Source organism: Mus pahari, chromosome 5 (assembly GCF_900095145.1).
Source record: "Mus pahari chromosome 5, PAHARI_EIJ_v1.1, whole genome shotgun sequence".
In the NCBI taxonomy this organism is placed as follows: domain Eukaryota; kingdom Metazoa; phylum Chordata; class Mammalia; order Rodentia; family Muridae; genus Mus; species Mus pahari.
The window spans coordinates 6,522,972-6,543,377 of record NC_034594.1 but is presented as its reverse complement, the minus strand read 5'-3'; the positions used below and the strand labels follow the sequence as shown (position 1 = coordinate 6,543,377).

The following is a 20,406-nucleotide window of genomic DNA, read 5'->3' as shown; positions in this document are numbered from 1 at the left end:
TAAATTTTTTATTAGATATTTTCTTTATTTACATTTCAAATGTTATCCCCTTTCCTAGTTTCCCCTCTGAAAATCCCCTCCCTCTGTTCCCCAACCTACCCATTCCCATTCCTGGTCATGGCATTCTGCTATACTGGGGTGTAGAGCCTTCACAGGACCAAGGGCCTCTCCTCCCATTGATGACCGACTAGGCCATCCTCTGCTACATATATAGCTAGAGCCACAAGTTCCACCATGTGTTTTCTTTGATTGGTGGTATAGTTCCAAGGAGCTCTGGGGGTACTGGTTAGTGCATATTGATGCTCCTCCTATCGGGTTTCAGTCTGCTTCAGCTCCCTGGGTATTTCTCTGGCTCCTTCACTGGGGACCTTGTGCTCTGTACAATGGATGACTGTGAGCAACCACTTCTGTATTTGCCAGGCACTGGCAGAACCTCACAGGAGACAGCTATATCAGGATCCTGTCAACAGGCTCTTGTTGGCATCTGCCTAGTGACTGGGTTTGGTGGTTGTTTATGGGGTGGATCCCCAAGTGGGGCAGTCTCTGGATGGTCATTCCTTTAGGCTCTGCTCCGAACTTTGTCTCTGCAACTCCTTCCATGGGTATTTTGTTCCCCATTCTAAGAAGGAATAAAGTATCCACACTTTGGTCTTCTGTCTTCTTGAGTTTCATGTGTTTTGCAAATTTGGAGGATATCATCCTGAGTGAGGTAACCCAATCACAAAAGAACACACATGCTATGCACTCACTGATAAGTGGATATTAGCCCAGAAACTTAGAACAAAAACCTCTTAAGATATACTAAGAAAATCTAGGTTTTTTTTGTTTTTTTGTTTTTTTGGCACAAACTGTTGTTTCCCGTTCTTTTCAAATATGTCTACAGCACTCACTTTTAAAAACAATGCTGCAATGCTGGGCATTGTGGCGCTTGCCTTTATTCCCAACACTGATCATAGCCATTTTCCCCATGTGCTGCGAAAGTAAGAACCCAGCCTAGTAGAGCAACAAACGCACGAACATAATTATTTATGAAAAGATAGCAAACAGCTTGAGATATTACTTAAGTATCAGAAGAAGGGATTTTCTGCAGCTGAGTTAAGGATTTCCCTACCAGTGGGCTGAAATATTGCTTTGTTTTTGTTGATGCTCTGAGGTGCCTCAGAGAGCTGGCTTATATCTTTGTTTGGTACATTAAAAGTCAACGAGGGTAAACGATGGATTGCCCACTGGGATACCTCATTGAAAAGGGAAAAAAATCACCAGGCACAGCAGCATAGGTCTTTAATCCCCTCACCCAGAAGGCAGAAGCAAGTAGATCTCTGTCAGTTTGAGACCAGCCTGGTCTACATAGTAAATTCCGGGACAGCCCAGGTTGCAGAGTGAGGCCTTGTCTCAACAACATAAAATGAATAAATAAACAAGGAAGGAGACTCCCAAACAGGAGAGCACATCAACATTTCTCAGCCTGTGCCGAGAGGACTGGAACCTGTGTTTTTAGGCTATCAGTCATTCATCCAATGTTAACAAGTTGGTACAAAGATTCACTGAGCTCACAATGCGCTCTCTCTCTCTCTCTCTCTCTCTCTCTCTCCTCTCTCCGCTCTCTCTCCTCCCTTTCTCTCCTCCTTCCTCTCTCTGTCTCTCTACCTTTCCCCGTCTCTCTGTCTCTCTGTCTGTCTGTCTCTCTCCCCTCTCTTCTCCTCTCTCCAATCCTCTACAAATGAATTTCTAATCTCTTCACCTGAGTTCAAACCACTGGCTTCTCATCTGACTTTAGTCAGCTTTCACATCTGACTTTAGTCCTACTTGAAGAACAAAAGTGTAAGTTGTCACAAACTGAAGTTATCTCATTGTTCAACCACAAGGTATGCTAATACATCTGTGTCCACACCCAGCCTTCTTATTTGTCCCAGAGTCTCCTTACCAGGGCCTGCTCCTTGCACCACCTTCCATTTCCGTGCTGCTAGATTATCACAAACTTGTTGCTACTGCTCCTTTCCCCTGATTTACAAGCTTCTAATTCTTCACTTAATACTTAAACACATTTAATATTTTTCCATTGTCGAAATCCCATGCCCAACTCCCCTCCCATTAATTATAAAAATCTGATTAAGTACTTAATGTATGCTGGACATATTCTATGGCCATTGTTCCATGAATATGTTGAGAGCAGGATGCAAGGGATCCCACCAAGTCATCACTGATTTGGAAGTTTCCACATTGCTCTTGCTGATAGAGATTGAACCATGTTTGCAGGGGTGGGGGTGCAGAGTTTTCCTTGGGGACTGGGAGATGGCCTCAGTTAGGGCTGTAGAATGAAGAGACCATGGATTTGATGGATTAAGTAATGGAATAGGAACTGATAATTGATTAAATGTGGACATATTACAAGGATGACATCTTGTTGGTAAGAATAAGGACCTTTCGTTGCTAGCCATTACAGGAGGAGGAACTGGATCAAGAGGGACAGCAAGGAGTTCCTTTTCAGACAGACTGGGTTTGAAATATCTGGGGAGCTCAGATGTAGGTGTGTAGGAATGCAGAAGATAGTTACAAACAGAAGGAACCAATCTCAGAGTTCAATTGTTATTTATTTATTTATTTATTTATTTATTTATTTTTGAGACACATTTTCTTTTCACCAATTCCCACGCTTAAGATTCCAGAGTGCACACGTAGCATCATTCAGTTGGTTGGCTGGTTAGCAACAGGAATTTCCTCCCACGTGTTTTGAGAGTGCCAAGGCAGAGTCAGCAGATAGTCTGCCATCATTCCTGCATACCGGCAAGGACAAGATTACTATAATTTGGCTTCTTTTCCATACTTTTCATTGTTCTGAAATTCCTCTGGATATCACCCGTTTACTTAAGCTTTTACTTTACTTTACTCTTTCTAGAGTAACTTTAAAAATTGAGTCCAGTCAAGATTCTATAAGAGAACTGAGAATATACAGGATTCCTTTTATTAATATTATTGAGATTCTACCAACCACTTAGAAGCTTGTGGTGATAATCACAGTAACTTTCCATAGTCGATACTTTCATTCCCATTGTACAGAAAAATGGAGGAGGCTGCGAGACACTTTATTCCTAGTGGAAGACCAGACACTTGGCAGCTTCTGTTGCACAGAGCCAGTTTATGACTGAATTGCTGATGCTGGACCTTGGATACCCATGAGGATCACCTGGGAGGGAAATTCTGCTGCTTAGGCTGAACTCCATTCGGATAACAGCAGCCCAAAGACGGCAACGGCACTCACACTCGTACATTGTAAAGATCCCCAGGAATAGCAGCATTCAGCCAAGGTCGAAAAATATTAGTTCACTACGAAAACATAGGATCTTTTATCATTTCTCCCCAAATCAAACAAACAAACAAAAAAAACCAAACCATAGTTTCATTCCATATTCCAGAACGAAAAAAAAAACATCATAAACATAAATGTCTTCTTGAAAAGACAAATATTCTTCTCCTTTACGAGTCATCTGAGAAACATGTTCAAAGTCTAGGTGTTCCAGTAGTGGTACCATCACTTTGTTTGCAACGTGCACTAGAAGTTGAAAACATTTACGTGTTGTGTGTGTTGCCAGGGCATATATATATATATATATATATATATATATATATATATGAAGGTTAGAGGACAATCTGTGCAAGTGCATTCTCTTTTTCCACCTTGTGGGTTACAGGAATTGAACTCAGGTTCTCACTCTCGTCAGCAAGAGGCTTAACCCCCTGCACCATCTTATTGGCCCAGAAAGCAACCTTTTTTTTTATTAAAAAAAAAAAAAAAGCTATATAATACTGATCACACATTTGCCCTCCACCAACTGTACCCAGATCCTTTGCACCTCCCAGCTACCCAACTCAATGCCCTTTCTTTCTCTCTCTTAAAAAAGAAACAACAAAACACACGCGCGCGCGCACACACACACACACGAGAGAGAGAGAGAGAGAGAGAGAGAGAGAGAGAGAGAAGTATAAGCAAAAGGCCAATAAGACAAAGGGTGCACAAGCCAATATGAAACACAGTCTACAAAAATACAACTGGGTTTACTTTACATTGGCTTACTACTCCTGGGTGTGGGGTCTGTCCATAAGTGTGGGTAATATACCCAGTGAGACTCCATTGGAGAAAACTAATTTTTCCTTCACAACCAGGTATTAATTGCAGATAGCTTCTTGATCAGAGGTGGGATCCCAGGTTCACTTCCCCTCTCAGTACCTGGATACTTTCTGGCTTGAACCTGTAGCGGCCTGTGTGTGCTGCCACAGTCACGGTGAATCATATGTGTGTCTGTCTGTCTTATCGAATGTGAAAGAGACTGCTTCCTCAGAATCATCTATCACCTCGTAAATCTTACAGGATTTCAACTTCCTCTTATGCTTACATCCCTGAGCTCTGAAGGAGGGGTTTAATGGAGACATCCCAAGAGGACTAGATGCTCCAAAGTCTCTCACTCTGCATGTTGTCCAGGAGTGGGTCTCTGTGTTAGTTCCCATCTGCTGAAGGAAGAAGCCTCCAGTGGTGGCTGGGTGAGGCACTGATGTATGGGTATGACAGAATGTCATTAGGTGCCACTTTATTGGTATATTCCTTTAGCAGAGCAGTGGTATTTGGTTCAGGAAGCAACTTTTTTTTTTCTGTTTCTTTTTAAGATTACAACTTAATTACTTTTCTACTCCAAATCTTCTCGTATACCCCTCCCTGCTCTCCTTTGAATTCATTATCTCTTTTATTCATTCATTGTTATTATATGCATGTATGCACTTGATTGTAACTTTTATGTATGTTTTCAGGGCTGGTCGTCTAGCACTGGCAATTGGTGTGACATTCCCTGGGGAGGAGCACCTGTCCAGCTCCCAGCTTTGCTCAGTTGCCTGTGGCTCTCTGTGTAGATTTTTCTTCTTCTTTGTGTAAGGTTGAGGTCTCATGGCTTTCTGGCATCAGTTGGGCATGTTTGTTACTATCATCCTTGTTCAGCTCATGAGCAAACAACTTTTATTTGCATCATTGTTATCCCCGGTTGTAAGTGATCACGTCTAATGTTTACAAGCTCCGAGGGAGTACCTGAGCAAGCATATGAACCCACTAACAAATGATTTCCTCTACAGACACAGAATTCAGGCTAAATCAATCCCTAGACATATCTTGGGGCCTATAAGACATTTTGAAAATTTTAAATTACTATTTAATATTTAGTTAAACTATGGTCTTATTTAGAAACTAACCTTCACTTCATTTCATCTTTAATAAGTCTGATATTTTCTCAAACCTGGAATCAATAGGTTACATTGTGGCACCTGATATATTTGATATAGAAATGTCTGAACTCCCCAAAGACATATTTCAAAAAATTATATTTTTCTGTTTTTTGTGATAATTTTTCCAAGGTCTTCAAATTATGAGAATGTTTTTTTGAGACGCTTGTTTTTGACATTTATGGAGCAAGTTTTTATCTCTGTTCACACCTATCTGGCATCTATTTTTTTTTTTTTTTAGTAACATTGCCTTTTTTAATATTAAATTACAAGAACTAGCAAAGAAGGTATTCAAGATGCTTATAATTAACACTACTTTTTCCATTCATTCACTCAGTTATTTTGTGTTATTAGTGATCTTTGGAATTTTGTACACTCAGAGCTTGTCTTCTGGCAGAGGTCTTGATTACACAGAGATTAATGCCCTTCAAATTTCACAAACAACATGGTAGGAGACATTATGAAGTTTTTTCCTTATAGCTCTGAGCCATTGCTCAATTTTGTTTGGGTTTTGTTTTGCTCTGGTTTTCATTTTGTTTTTAGACAAAATCCAAAAGGTTGCCTAGGCTGATAATGAACTCAAGAACCTATTGCCTTTGCCCTTAAGAACTTGTGCTTAATGGTGAGCCAAGAGTTTACAAGAAAGAAGTAGAGGTTTTTAAAATCTCTTCTGTTACAGTTTCCCATTATTGCAAAGAGGAAGTACAAGGCTCAGAATAATTATTTAGGTCAAGGAGAGATATTGTCAAATACTTAAAATAATATTATAGTCAGTGTGTTACATGCTACAGCAATTATAGAATAAGAGAAATTGGATAACATGACACAAATATGCCATTTCTATTTGGAGTCTTCATTCAATAATAGTTTACATTTCGTTTTTTAAAATGGTGGACCTTTTGTTCCCACTGGTTTTAATGAATTGTGACATTGTGATTAAGTGTTCTATCCAGGTGACTTCAATGGACAATGTTGGTGGCATCTACAGAACCCAAAAGTATACCTAGAAATGGTACATGTGTCTGTTTTAGTTAACGATGACTTGAAAATCGTCACTTCTACATGGATGCACGTTCACCAGTTGTAGTCACTCTATGTGAAAACATTTTGGAGTAGCTTCATAAGGAATGATGTCGTTGTGTCAATGTTAGCCTAGTCTGAGCTCATTGGCGTAGAGAGCATTGTAGGAAAGAAAGCATGTCACTCTTCACTTCTAATCTATGTATCTTTAGTGATTTCATTTCACAGAGTTCCACTGCTTCCTGTGGAAGGCATTTCCATCTCAGTGTTGCTAGAAAAACCAGTGTTTAAAATGGAATGGGGATCTGATAGGTTAGCTCTCCACTTATCCTTTAATAAATAGTCAACTATCCTCAGACCTGTTGTACCAATGAAAACTCAGTCCATATGGTTGACTAAGCTTCTGATTTAATTATTAGCATTTATTGAATATATATTAACTTTGTTTGAAGTTCCTTTTATCCATTATCTTATTTATCCTCGCCGTCATTCTTTTTTTAGATTATAAGAACTACCATCTTCTGAACTATGTAAAACCACAGCCTGCAAACTCATTGCAAGGATTAGTAAGGATGTCTCCTCAAGCTTGCAAGTGATTGCGTGAATCACATGATTACAATGATTGCATGAATCACACGATTACAATGATTGCATGAATCACACGATTACAATAATTGCGTGAATTACACGATTACAATGTCCATGTCTCACCTGTGAGAATCCCAAGATAGGTGTTACTTTGTTTTATAACTACAACAACAACAACAACAAAATAGTAGGTTAATCCATGAAACCAAATAAATATCTAAATAGCTTGATTCATGTGTTAAATTCCATGAAACCAGAAAAATTCCTAAACAATTTGATTCATGTGCTAAAATGTTATATAATGCAGTATGTGTTGTAGATGCAGCCTATAGATTCTGCTACTTTGTAAGAGTTTCAAATATTATACTGAAACACTTTATCTCAGTATTCTGGTTTTTCTTTAAATTTTAGCAAAATTAACCGTCTTTCATTCTCTACTTCATCTAATATTTACATTTGTGTCTCTCTTTAAAAGGCTCAGTTTTTATTTTTAAAATATTTACAAGTTACACATATAGCATTGCTTAATATTTTTTATAAACATGTTATTCCCATTGAAGTATTCAAAAATGGGGAAAATGATAGTCTGCATTTTTATTAGATTCTTGAAAAATGTGCCAAATCAAAAGGAATAAAAATTACATTTCATGCTAAAGAACTCATCTCTCGATCTGTATAATACTTTTTCAAAATAAAACTAAAACTACATAAAGTTTGAAAAGCATTGGTAAAATAGACTTCTCTAGTAAATCTAATAAATAAAAGCTAGCTGGCCTATGCTTCCAGTACTCAAAAGATAAAAACGAGTTAAGTGAGATCCTGTTTCGATGAACGAACGAATGAACGAACGAACGAATGAATAAGACTAAGCATGGGTAAGCAACATTAGAAATGAACTGGTTTAAGTTGCAAGAAAATGTTATATAAACTCATATTCTAATGCATTGCAATACATGGATAACATGTGACATGGATAACTCCCTTGGTAAACACAATTAGCAAAACTAACTCAAGAGCAAGTGAATCACCTGTGGAGGCCTTTAATTAGACAATTTATAGTATTTTAGAACTTTGAAAATACAAAAGCATTTGACAACCATATTCTTAAAACTTGTAGTTTTAAGTAGAATGTGGAAGTTGAAGGTTTTCAAAACTCCATTTAGAAACTTTGGAAATCAGAATTTCTGTAGACACAGAATCAAGGAGACTGCACACATCAAGAGCAGATAGGACCAAGTCGTAAGGAACAAGATGTGTAGCTTAACCTTTCAAGAAATTTGACCACAATTGGAAACGAACAGTAATAAAGAGGAGCTTTGGTTGGCTAAAGAGAGGTATTTCAACACAGTTATTTCTAGGCTAAGTTGTTATACCTATATGTTAGCTGGAGAGTGTAAAGTGTAAAGAAATCAGAGTAGTAGCCGGGCGTGGTGGCACGCACCTTTAATCCCAGCACTCAGGAGGCAGAGGCAGGCAGATTTCTGAGTTCGAGGCCAGCCTGGTCTACAATGTGAGTTCCAGGACAGTCAGGGCTACACAGAGAAAAAAAGAAATCAGAGTAGTGTTTACTCTTAGAATAACAATAATGACTGGCAAGCAAGTAATGTTATACATTTTGATGTGTTCTGTAGTTACAGAGGTGAATTCATTTACAATCTGTCTGGCCGATGTCAATAAGTATATGACTTGTAAAATGTATTAAGCTTTACCACATTTCATGACATAACAATTAAAAATTCACCCTTCCCCCATAAAAGAATGGTTGCTATGTATCAAATTTTCTACATGTGTGATGTTGGGGGTATTTGTTTGTTTGCTTATTGTGCGTTTGTTTTGAGACAGGATTTGTTTGTGTAGTTCTGAGACTTGCTCTACAGAGCAGGCTGCCCTCAAACTCAGAAACGGGCCTGCTTCCGCCACCCAAGCACTGAGGTTAAAAGTATCCACCGTTACACGTAGCTTGTATGATGTTGTTTCACTGTTATGGCCATTTGAAGAGGTAGACTTTTTTTATCCTCAATTTTCAGCTAGGGAAAAGGCAGCTCAGAAATTTCAGCAAATGAAACAGGCAGTGTGTGGCCCCAGGAGAGGAACTCTGACTACTCTATTGCATTGGGTCATGAAAGTGGAAGGACTTGTTTTGTCTTGGTCAGGGCAATGCTTTAGACGGAGGTATTGGGAGTATGGAGATAGTAAAACAGGCGGTCTGTCCTTCACCAATAACAGAGGAAGTGAGACCATATCACAAAGACAATAAAAGCAGCATTAGACAATAAGAATGGTAGAGATCATGAAGACCCACTCATGATAAGGATCCACACTTCCCTGCCCTTGCTCTACCCTGCCCTTGTCTGTAACTGACAACTGGTATACCAAGTCCTTTATTATAATAGGCTTTCCTTCTGGCAGCCTCAATGGTACTGGGAACACTCATTACTGGTGTCCTAAGCTGTGAAGCTTTTTCATGACTTACTACTTGGATGGTCATGAAGGGTCGGTCTTCAGCTAACCTACTGGTTTTTCTGATAGGACCACTGTCACATCTGATATCTAGTATTAGCATTTGTTTAATACAGCTCTTCTAATCTCTTCAGGCTCCATCTTCCTGCGCCAGTGGATTTGGGGACTTTTCTCTCAAAACCATTGCAGAAATAGATTTTTAACATCAAGTGTGAAAGGTTTTGTTTGTTTGTTTGTTTTGACACATTGCCTGTGAGTTTAAAACTATTGTGATTTCTGATACTTTTAGGAACATTTTCCTGTTTATCATAATTTCTGTTCCCTCTTCTTCTTAATTGAACTTAACGATGTCTCTTACTTTTCCATTTCCTTTGATAACTTACAAATATATCATTTCTACTTTATATTGGTTACCTTAATTTAACAAGGATATCATAAACGTTCAGATAAATATATCTGTCATCTGTTACTTAGTCTCTCTGGTATATCAAAATGGGAAGACAGAGGCTTAGCGAGGTTTTTCGCTCTGATTCCTTGTAACCCTCCTGTCTTCTTTTGGCCCTCACTGGTTTTATTTTAGATTTTCTAGTGGCTACATTATAAGATGACATGAAATATACTAAATGAAATTTTATTTAGATTCAATATATTTTATTGCTTTTATTTGCCATATCTCTCATTCATTCCATTCTGTCTACTTGAAGTTCTTATTGGTGTTTTCATATTGTCTAGAAATTCTATCAGTGAAAACCTTAAGTAATAAGCTTCAAAGTCCCTTTCAATTCTAAAATTATACTTCTGCCTATCTCTTGGATAATAGTTCGACTGGGTGTAGAATTCTAACTTCAAAGTTCGCTTTCATTAGAATTAGAATAAGGATATTTCCCCCCCCCCCTCCCTTCTTGGATCCTGGGTATTTCACAAAAATGTTAATATCACTCTGATTCTTATTCCTTTGGAAGCAGCCATTCTTTTCATTCTGAACATTTTAAAATCTCATTCTGATTCTAGACATTAACAAATTTCACAAGAAGTGTGCCTGTCTGCGTATGTTTCCTCCCTGATCTACCCTGTAGCCAAGGTTGTATTGTGTTCTGAAGAATTCTTCCATAATATTTCTTTAGATACTGTCTTCTTTTCAGTTTCTTTATGCATTTGTTCAAGAAGTCCTATTGAGCAGATCTTGGAACTTCTGTGACATTTACATATTGTCATATTTTCCTCCTTTCTGTATTGTCCTTACTCCAAACTCTGAGCTCAGGACTGAGGGATCTATCCTCAATCTGCTTTCATCTACTTTTGATATTTTTCTAGAACTGACTGTAGCTTCTGACTTGTAAGAAGTAGTTCATTTCCTTCAGTTGCCTTCAGGAAATATTTTTTTTTACTCTTCCTAAGAATTGGGGCCAAAGGCTACACCAAGAAACTTAGCAGTACAAACAGTGTTCAATTTACTAAATTACATTTGTTTTGACTTTTGCAATGTAATAGCACACATCTGCTGTGAGAATTCAAGAGCAGAGCTGCCTGTGGCAAAGCAGGTTAAACAAATTTCGATGATGAACTTGAGGTGCCAGTGTGTCTTACATTAGGAATTGTGATATATCAGGACATTCCTATCATGAGAGTTAAGAGAGGACTGAAAGGTGCAGACGAAGGGGCTAGGTGGCCTGAAGTGGTGCTGGGTCAGGTGTGCACAATGACTGAAAAGATATCAAGATACATCTCTGAGATAGAGTTTGATCCTTATCAGTGGGGAAAGCCCTGGTACTGAGGAGACTTAGAGAATACTTGATCTTTAGGAGTTGCTGATGTCAAGTGTGGAGTGTATGGAAAAAGAAAGCAATGAGTCCTGATCCTCACATCTCAGAATAATCATGCCTGGGAAACTGATAATGTTTATGGAAAAAAAATGGCAGTCACTTGAAAATTGCTATTGATGAAAGTTGTCATGTAGAAGGTATACTGTTACAGTTTGGCAAATATAATACGTTAACAATAACAAAACAAAAACATCAGTGTTTGTTTTACACTATGCTTAAAAACTCGGGAACAGACAGCTTTCCTGAGGAGTAGATTCCTTTCCAGAGATTATTGGCCCATTTGTATTGGCTCTTAAAAGAGGAGACAATAGTTTGGTTTTGTTCTTTATTAGAAAACTTCCTGCTAGATAACTATCTTATCTGATCAGAACTACTTGGAACCAGTTATCAACTAGGCAGCTCCAAGACATCAGACCCCCTCCCTGGACTAGAAATATGGGTCAGATTGTCGTCATCTGATTGGTGCTAGAATCCTGCATTTCCAGACTCTGGCTTTATCCTTCAGTGATTACGAGGGAGGGGTCTAGCCCCATTGCCTTCAAGCCTGCTAATCTCTAATTAGCAGCCTAACATCTTTGTCTATTTTCAATTTCTGGGACCAAGACTGCCTGACGAAGAAAGAAATTGATTCTGTTGCTGGTTCTGGTTTATGAGGAGTTGTATTACAACAAGATGCACACAAAGAAATCATACCAACAGGGAAATAAGGAGCATCCTGTATAAGATGAAGCTGCTGGTCGTTTGCAGACCAGGCACACCTATTGGTCCACACATTTAGGATGATTAGATTGCCTGAAGAAAAAATATCTATGAAATCAAAGCCGTGAACTGCTGGTGACTCAAAATTAGCTTCTCAAAATTACTTGATTAAGACACGCATGGTAATGTAGTAGCATGGGATGCCACTATTAAATATTTTACAGTGCATGTTGATTTTGTTCTAGGCTGTAAGCCAAACCTTAGGTTGTATTTTGCTGTTATAACCTGGGTATCACACACATATTAAAAGCAAAGTCGTTGGTTTTTTTTTGTTTTTTTGTTTTTTTTTTCCTTTCTTTTGAAAAGCTGTTGAGCTTGCCAGTATAATCTTAGCATCAACATAGACAAATTAAAAAGTAGAAATACTTGGTTAAGTAAGAAAAATAAAGAATGTAGCCAAAACAATTATACATGATGTCTGCAACTTAAACTAGAGAAAGGACCATTTCCATAATTTTATTAAAAAAAAAAACAACAAGGCAGTAATTTTAATTTTCCTTGAGTTTAAATTTATAGTGTGTGTGTGCTTCTCATTAAAGACAGTGAAAACTAAAATGGAACCGGGGCAAGTATTCCTGTGTTGCACAGATTGCATAAAGTCTAAAGGAGATACGTTTCTAAGTCCGGTAAACAGTCTGTGGCACTTCCCTGTAATGTCTATGTGAAAGAGAAGCCAGTCAGAACTTACCCGCTTCAAGTGGAAAGCAGTAACAGATCCCTGCAATCATAGAACTCAGGGGGGCTGAGGCAGGAGGATGGCAAGTTCAAGGCTGTGTGGAGCACATAGTAGAACCCCTTCTCATCTGAGAGCATTGGGGGGGGGGGTGAGGACGGGAGGCAAAGAAGAGAGCAGTCTGGTCCTCCGGTTCTTAGGTCCCTGGCCGGGCTGAGCATGCGCTTCCCCCTTCTGTCTCCACAGAGCATCTGCACGACCACCACCGCGTTCCTGCATTTTTTCTTCCTGGCTTCATTCTGTTGGGTCTTGACAGAGGCGTGGCAGTCGTATATGGCTGTGACAGGAAAAATCAGGACCCGGCTTATAAGAAAACGCTTTTTGTGCCTTGGATGGGGTAAGCTTAATAATAGGCCTTTTACGCTTTGCTGAAATGATATTGAGCAATAATGTCATCAAATAGTAAAAAGTGACTGTTCCCAGGGTACTTGTGTCTAACTTGAAACATAAAGTGGAATTACGTAAGAGAGGCCATTTTCTGAACATCCATGAGGTCATTTGGAACTTAGTAACGGAACAATTACAAACTGTTTTAGTTAGGAAACTAGCAGTTGAAATACCCACATGGTGTACCTTGAGACCTGAGTTAACTGAAATTAAAAAGACAATATGTTTCCTGCTGGTATTTTCTGAAAATGGGAATGCTTTGAATTCTTCAGGCCCCCAAATCATGATATTTACTGGACATGAAGCAAAACCCTAGGAAACCTCGCAGTGTTCTATTCCAAGAAATCTCCAAACTGTTGAAGAATACAGCTGTTCACATCACAGGGAAGAAGGGAGCCATTAGCGAGGCAATTAAACTCCACATATAGTTAAGGGGTTCCTCAAAAGTAGAAGCATACAATTACTATCAAAGTGAGGATTAATTAATTCACTGCCCATCGTTATTGGGGAAAGTTTCCAATTGCTTCATGGCATAGATGTCTCAAAGATCAGAGATTTCCTGGGGCCAGTAGAAATGAAAGCATAGTAATTTCTTTTAAAGCTAGTTTTACAAAAGGGACAGGGTTTTTCATATTTGTCTGAGTTTGGAAAGTCCTATACTACAATAACTGTACATGGGTATACATAAAAGACACATGTACACATATGTGTACACACATGTGTATATCTGCACATACATGTACACATACTGTTGCAACCACATCGGATGATCAGACTAGCATGCTAAAAGGAACCTGGGAGCTTATAGGCTGGTGAACTCATTACAAGGCCAGAATAATCCACCCTGAAGAGCAGGATCTAAGTGACTTAAAGATGATTTGCCAGCGTTCAGCAGGGGTCTAGCCATATCTAGCTGGAACTCTCTGGGGAGGCAAATGGAAAGTTGAGCATCTTCTATTTAGAGTTTCATAAGTTTTCTATCTAGATTCCAAGACAAAGATCTTTCCAAATTAAGTATGGAACCAAAGAGCATTTTTGTGGTGAATTGAGACCGTAGATCTAAGGAAGAGCCAGTGCAAGTACAGGAAGTTATTTCTTAAAGAGTGATTTCCTTGCCAGTAACCAGTAGCTATCTTATTTAATTTTGTGACTAAAGACTTCAAGGAAAGGGTTTGCAGCTCATCTCCAAAGTTACAGATAATATCAACATTCTCTCAGTAGCAAAGAGTTATATAAAAGATGGGCAGAGAGAAGCACACCACCATGAATTTAGAAAACAGAAGTCCAATTTGTGTGAAATAAAGATTACTAATATTCTTTGATATTATTAGGGTTTTTTTTCTACTGAACTCAGTGCATTCAATCAAAATATTCTGTCAACAAATAGCAAGCAGGATGAGAAGGGAGAGGAGACAAAGAATATCACAAATATAATTTATATTATAAATGTATAGTTCTCAGTGTTAATTTATAAACGTGGCTCCTCCCCATCAGAGAGGATGAGAAAGAAGTGAGGCAACTTAACAAGCAAACATGAGCTTCTTAGAAATGCTGAATATTCAAAAATGTTCAAGTATGAGATGAAATAAGTCTTAAGGTCAGAATCGGTTTAGATTTTCAGGTAATTGAGTTCTCTATTCCTACGTCCTTGTTATGAGAAAATGCTAAGTGATAAAATTATTTTGAGGAACTTATTATAAGTTGAACTTGGTGTTAATCAAGATGTGACCACCTGAATGCTCCACTCCCACCACAGTCCATCCCACCAGGGTATCCAGCTTTCTGCCTTTCTGGTTTTATAACTATAAATTTCCTTTGTAACAGTCAAAACCCCTAGAGGAAAAAAATAACTTAAAAGATATACTAAATCTCTGTTATTACTTCTCTTTAAAACTGTGTCAAATGCAGTGGTAACCTAGCAACATCAGGGCAGCCCAGTAAGTTTAAAAAAAAAAAAAATCCACCTGTGATTTGATGTGCCAGGTTACCCAGAGGGCCCTCCTACTTCTCAGAGGAGAAGGAGAGGGGAGGGGAGGGGAACTGTGGGAGTTGGCACTAGGAGGAGAGGGGTTGCCATCAGAATGTAAAGTGAATAAGTAAGTAAATTCTACCTGTCTGTCATCATTTTGCACTTGATAGAAACTTTTCAATATATATACGATGTGAGGTGAGCCCTCCAACAGTAGTTGCTGGGATTGGAATATCTGGAGTTTGTCCAGGCCTGTCCTGGGCAAGTGTCCACAGTGGCTGTAGCTGCATATGAAGTGTCACCTTGCTTTTCTTGCAGGGCTGCCAGCTTTAGTAGTGGCCACATCTGTAGGCTTCACTAGGACAAAAGGATATGGCACGGATCACTAGTAAGTCCATCTATAATGCTACCCCTGGTGATAGTTAAGGAAGCTACCAAACAGGTTTTATTTTGCTTGGCTGTTGATATTATTCACTTTGTTATTGAATCATTAACAATGACAGAAGCTTGCAGAATGATGTGAGGTGGTTTATGTGCACAAAAGTAAAGAAAGCAAGTCAGCTCTATTCAGAATCCTCATTTCCAGGTCTTAAGACTGGCATATTTTCCTTTAAAGATTTATCAATATGCACTGTACATGTCAAAACTTAAATACTTTTTTTAGAACTGGTAATATTTCTCTGTTATGATTTAGAGTGTCCCTCTTCCATCAGTTTCAAATATCATTGATGTCTCTTATCATTAGCTATTATTTCAGGTTCTGTTTTATGGTGCTGTCATACTGCAATTGATTGTTCAAGAGCCAGAGTCCATATTAGAAGTTGCCTAGGCTATGTAAGAAATTAAAAATGGGTATTATAGATCATCTTATACCTAGGATGCTCACAAAGTCTATGAGGCAAGTTATAGTAAAGTTTAACTTTAATATTTCTAATTTAAGGCATTAAACTTTCATCATTTAATGAATCCATTTTCATATTAAAGATATAAGTGAGTTTGAATAGTATGCATAGTATTAAATATACTTAACAACATGGCATTCTATAATTGTTTTCAGGTATAAGTTAGGAATTATTGATAGTAAGGCCACATGTTGCACTCAGCTCATTAAGAGTATATAAAATGACATCACTTCACCCACCCATTCCAATGGCATCTTCTTAGAGCAGGAAAAATTCCTGTGTTTGGGGTACTTGATTTTATGTGCAGTCAATACCACTGAAAGAAAATGCTAAGCACTTATTTAAGGACACTATTTACTATAGCATGGTTACCTTAAGTTATTACTTTTACTATTAAGGTAACTATGTTGGCACATATCAAGTATTTGTAAAACACCTTACTGGCATTACAGATATTATGGTTCCTACTTTTGAGTTTATAAAGGTCAAAAGCATACCAAGTCTTGAGTTGATCTGTAAATAAATGCACATATATTGGTAACTGTGTATACTAGTGTATACTAGTGTTTCTGTCTGTTTATAAAACTACTAGATTAAAACTTTAACTAAGATATAACTTAGAGAGGTGCATCTATGCTCCAAGTGTATGGTTTTCTGTGAGTTTTGACAAATGCATACATTATGGAACCACCCTGTCAATAATTATAGAGCAGGCTAGTCTTAGGAGATACCTAGAAGAGTCACTGTTCATATTGCAACTTTGCAGGCAGCTCACTGGCTGCAAGGACTGACCTAGTAGAATACCAGGGAATGGTTGCATGAGGTGATGCCCAGGATCAGTAAGATACAGTCCCTCACACTTTTCCCACCATCATCCTGGACCATGGACTTCAGAAACTCCAGCCTGCAGACATCCCACGCTGCGCCCTCTGGCCTCTTCATTTCCTTTAGATTTGGAGAATGAACATTTTTTTTTATCCAAAAGATAGTTTCCTAGCTCCACCAGTGGCAACCTGAATCTCTTGGTGAAGTTAGTCCATGGAACAAACACAACTGCACTCTGTAACCCACAACCTTCCTCCAGTGAATGTTCTTGGTAGTCAGGGAAACAACTGAATGAAAGGGGGCAGGGGGACATGAACAGGAGTTATCCATTTCCTGCCTTGGTCTCTTTTAAACCAGTTTCTCCCAGTATCTCAAAGGCTCTCAAGGAAAAGCAGGTAAACTCCATTTCCAAGACTTTCTAAACACACTGAAAGTCTGTAAGCAGACAGAGCAGAGCTTGTAAGTGATGACCTTCCAATGAGAACAAAAGTAGATATTGCAAAACGCAAATAATTTGTCTAAAATATTTAACTGTCTCAGGGTAAAGTCAGTGACTACGTTTCTCTCCAGTGAGAGATATGTATGGATTTTTACTCATGAAATGCTCTAACTCGAGGTTTTTCTACGGCTTCTAGGGTTTAAGTTATAAACCTTTGAAATGTGCCAACACTGCAAGGTTAAACTCTAGCCTGTGCTATTGACAACACGATTCAGGGGCCTGATGCTTATCACTGATTTTTGTTAGTTTTATCTAATGCTATTTTTAGCTGCTGGCTGTCTCTTGAAGGAGGACTGCTCTATGCCTTCGTTGGACCTGCAGCCGCTGTCGTCCTGGTAAACTCAGAATTCACTTACTTGATTGCTTAGCAAAATAAAGAAAGATTACAGAAGTTCACTTAGAGAGAATCTTGATAAAGTGTTTGGTGGGTAGAAAATTTAAAGTTAAATTGCTTATTACTTTAATTTTGATATCAGTTGCTTCAATTTTAGATTACTCTAAAATATTCATATTTAAGTACTAAAGCTTATTAAACTTGGAAGAGTAGAATTCCTCTTACTGTGATCTTAGATATGCAAGTTAACTTCAATACACTCCTCTATGATATGTAAAAATCTAATTGCTTATTATCATCGCATCTCTATATTAATTTTGAATAACGTATTTATATATGAATAGGGAGATTTATTCAAGTCTGCCACTCCCAAATGCCTTTTCCTATCTACCATTTATGCATTTGTATATTTACATAAAGACATACATATATTCACACATACATACATACAACTACTGTCTCAACTTCAATGATACAAGCATTTTAGAGTGGGTATCTCACTGTTCTGTAGTTAGAGCTGTGTTTTCTAATATGTTCAGTACCATCTCTCCCTCCGCCTAGCACATCTCTAGATGTTTTGATGTTCCCTGTGGGCCAATATTATTCTAACTTAAAAACTGCCAATAGATGTTATTTTCTTTTTAGAATAACAATATTTCCCAAATTTTTAAAATTACAACAGGCAAAATTTTCTACCAATTTTCCACATACTCTCCCCCTTCCTCCTTCTCACCCACATTCCTCTTTCTGATATACAGCACTCTAACTTACCAATATGAAGGGATAAAGAAAGAAAGAAGTGTAGAAATTAAATACAAAGGTTTATATCACTGTTCAGTTAGACGACCCGTTAGATAATTAGCCTTCAGTTTTTTGAATGATTCATTCAATAACTTGGAAGCTAGAAATGTCTTTCTTAATAACTCTATTTAAGTCTTTCTTCCTTTAAAGATTGTTCTTTCTTTTAAGCTGTAACAGGGAACAGAAACTATTAATAGAATGAAAAAGAAAGAAAGAAAGATGATGATAGATAGTTGATATATAAAACAAAGGAAGAAAGAGAGATGATGGATATGTGGAGAGAGAGAGAGAGAAAGGAAGGAAGGAAGGAAGGAAGGAAGGAAGGAAGAAAGGAAGAAAGGAAGAAAGGAAGAAAGATAAAGAGAGAAGGAAAGAAAGATCACTGGTGACAAATTACAGAAGAGCATAGGGAAATTGAAGCTATTAGGAATATGTCAATCAAGTTACTTTCATAAGCTGCTAGGTTAATATACATATTAACTTAGATTTTCTTAGTTCAAATATAGTGAAGTACAATGGTCATGCTCTTGACTGAGTGGTATCTTGCTGAGAAACTAAGAGTTACATATCCTAAATTACTGTGTAACAGATGCACTTTGGATCTCTCTCATATCAGCGAGTGGACAGATTTCAGCCCTCTATTATCAAAAGAGGGTCAGTGGCATGGGACTCTAGCTCACTGATAGAGGGTACAGGGCTGAAGAAGACGAAAGGAAAAGGCTCTTCGGTTTTCTTGATTTTCCGATTGGGATGGGTATTCATCATCATCACTTTCTACCAACAACTATTTCTTTGAGTTGCCTTAACAATTTCACTTGAAAAAGAACATTTTCTTACTGATTTCACTTCAGCGGATATTATGCAAAAGGCCATGTGACTGAGAGGAAGGAAGTCTTAGAAATTGCTAAGAAGTGTTCAGGAGAGCAGATTTTAAGAACTGATGTCAGTATCCATCTCCTGACAGAATCTGCAGATCATAGACCTTCCCTTCTTAGAAAAGCGAGCATCAAAGAGCAACCTCCACCCCACGCCCCCATTCCCACGGCATCCCATCCACCCCTGCCAAGAGCACAGCTAGTGTGACTTGGTCTCTGTCTTCCCTGCTGGGGACAGTGACAAATCCTGGTACCTTCCCCTGTCTAGGCTCAGCCCAGCCCATTGCTGAGAGACTTAAAAGTACTTTGGCTTTTAACCATAGATAAAACTCATTGAGCCCATTGTTTTAGTCAAAGTTTCCTTGGAAAGAATAATGCCAGATAAATGGAGTCTGATACCATTTAAATGTTAGGCAATTGAAGGTTAATTTCACCATGTTTAACCGCAAACCGTGGAAATTGAGTGTGTTTAATGGACTTTAAATGTTAGAGGCATGCATTGCTGTTGAACTGCTCATTGCCTCTGTTAGAAGTGATTCACATCGCTCTTCAGAATCATGCACCTCTGTGGGGGTTTAAGGCTTGCTTTCTGGAGAAAAAGGAGGACCTGGTCCCCTTCAGTATCATTGAAAGGTCAACTTTGTTTCTATTTGACAGGTCAACATGGTGATTGGCATTTTGGTATTTAATAAACTTGTTTCCAGAGATGGGATCCTAGATAAAAAGCTCAAACACAGAGCCGGGTAAGGATGCTGCCACGGGTGGATGCTGCCACGGGTGGATGCTGCCACGGGTGGATCTGAAGGTTCTTTACAAGTAAATCCCATAGTCCAGGTCCAGAGTGTCACTCACTTAGAACCGTTCCCCAAACTTTGCTCTTGAGGTACTAGTGTGTCTGGTAGATCCTGTCATTTAGAGTTTCTCTAATATATTAAATACTAGAAATAATAAATCACATTAAAATATGATTGCCAATAACAGTAGATGTTATATAAGAAGATAGAGATGTGCATCTTGCTTGCCTATCTGTTAAGATCGAACACCAAGTCTAGCCTCGAAATACTAGTACTAAGGTAAGAGATTTCAACCCCCAAAACGTTTGCTCACAAAGATAGGAGTTAGATTAAACAAAATGTCAGTTTGGGACAAGACTGAATCAAGACAAATAT

General features: G+C 38.3%; 1 protein-coding gene across 1 annotated transcript in view; it reads left to right on the top strand.

Moving 5' to 3' along the window:
* The window catches only part of Adgrb3 (adhesion G protein-coupled receptor B3), a 719,524-nt gene that overhangs the window by 648,730 nt on the left and 50,388 nt on the right, over nucleotides 1-20,406 (top strand). The window contains exons 20-23 of the mRNA XM_021197371.2: nucleotides 12,832-12,982; nucleotides 15,320-15,389; nucleotides 17,496-17,562; nucleotides 19,895-19,980. Of these exons, the coding sequence (XP_021053030.1) occupies nucleotides 12,832-12,982; nucleotides 15,320-15,389; nucleotides 17,496-17,562; nucleotides 19,895-19,980 (374 nt within the window). The remainder of the gene's footprint in view (nucleotides 1-12,831; nucleotides 12,983-15,319; nucleotides 15,390-17,495; nucleotides 17,563-19,894; nucleotides 19,981-20,406) is intronic.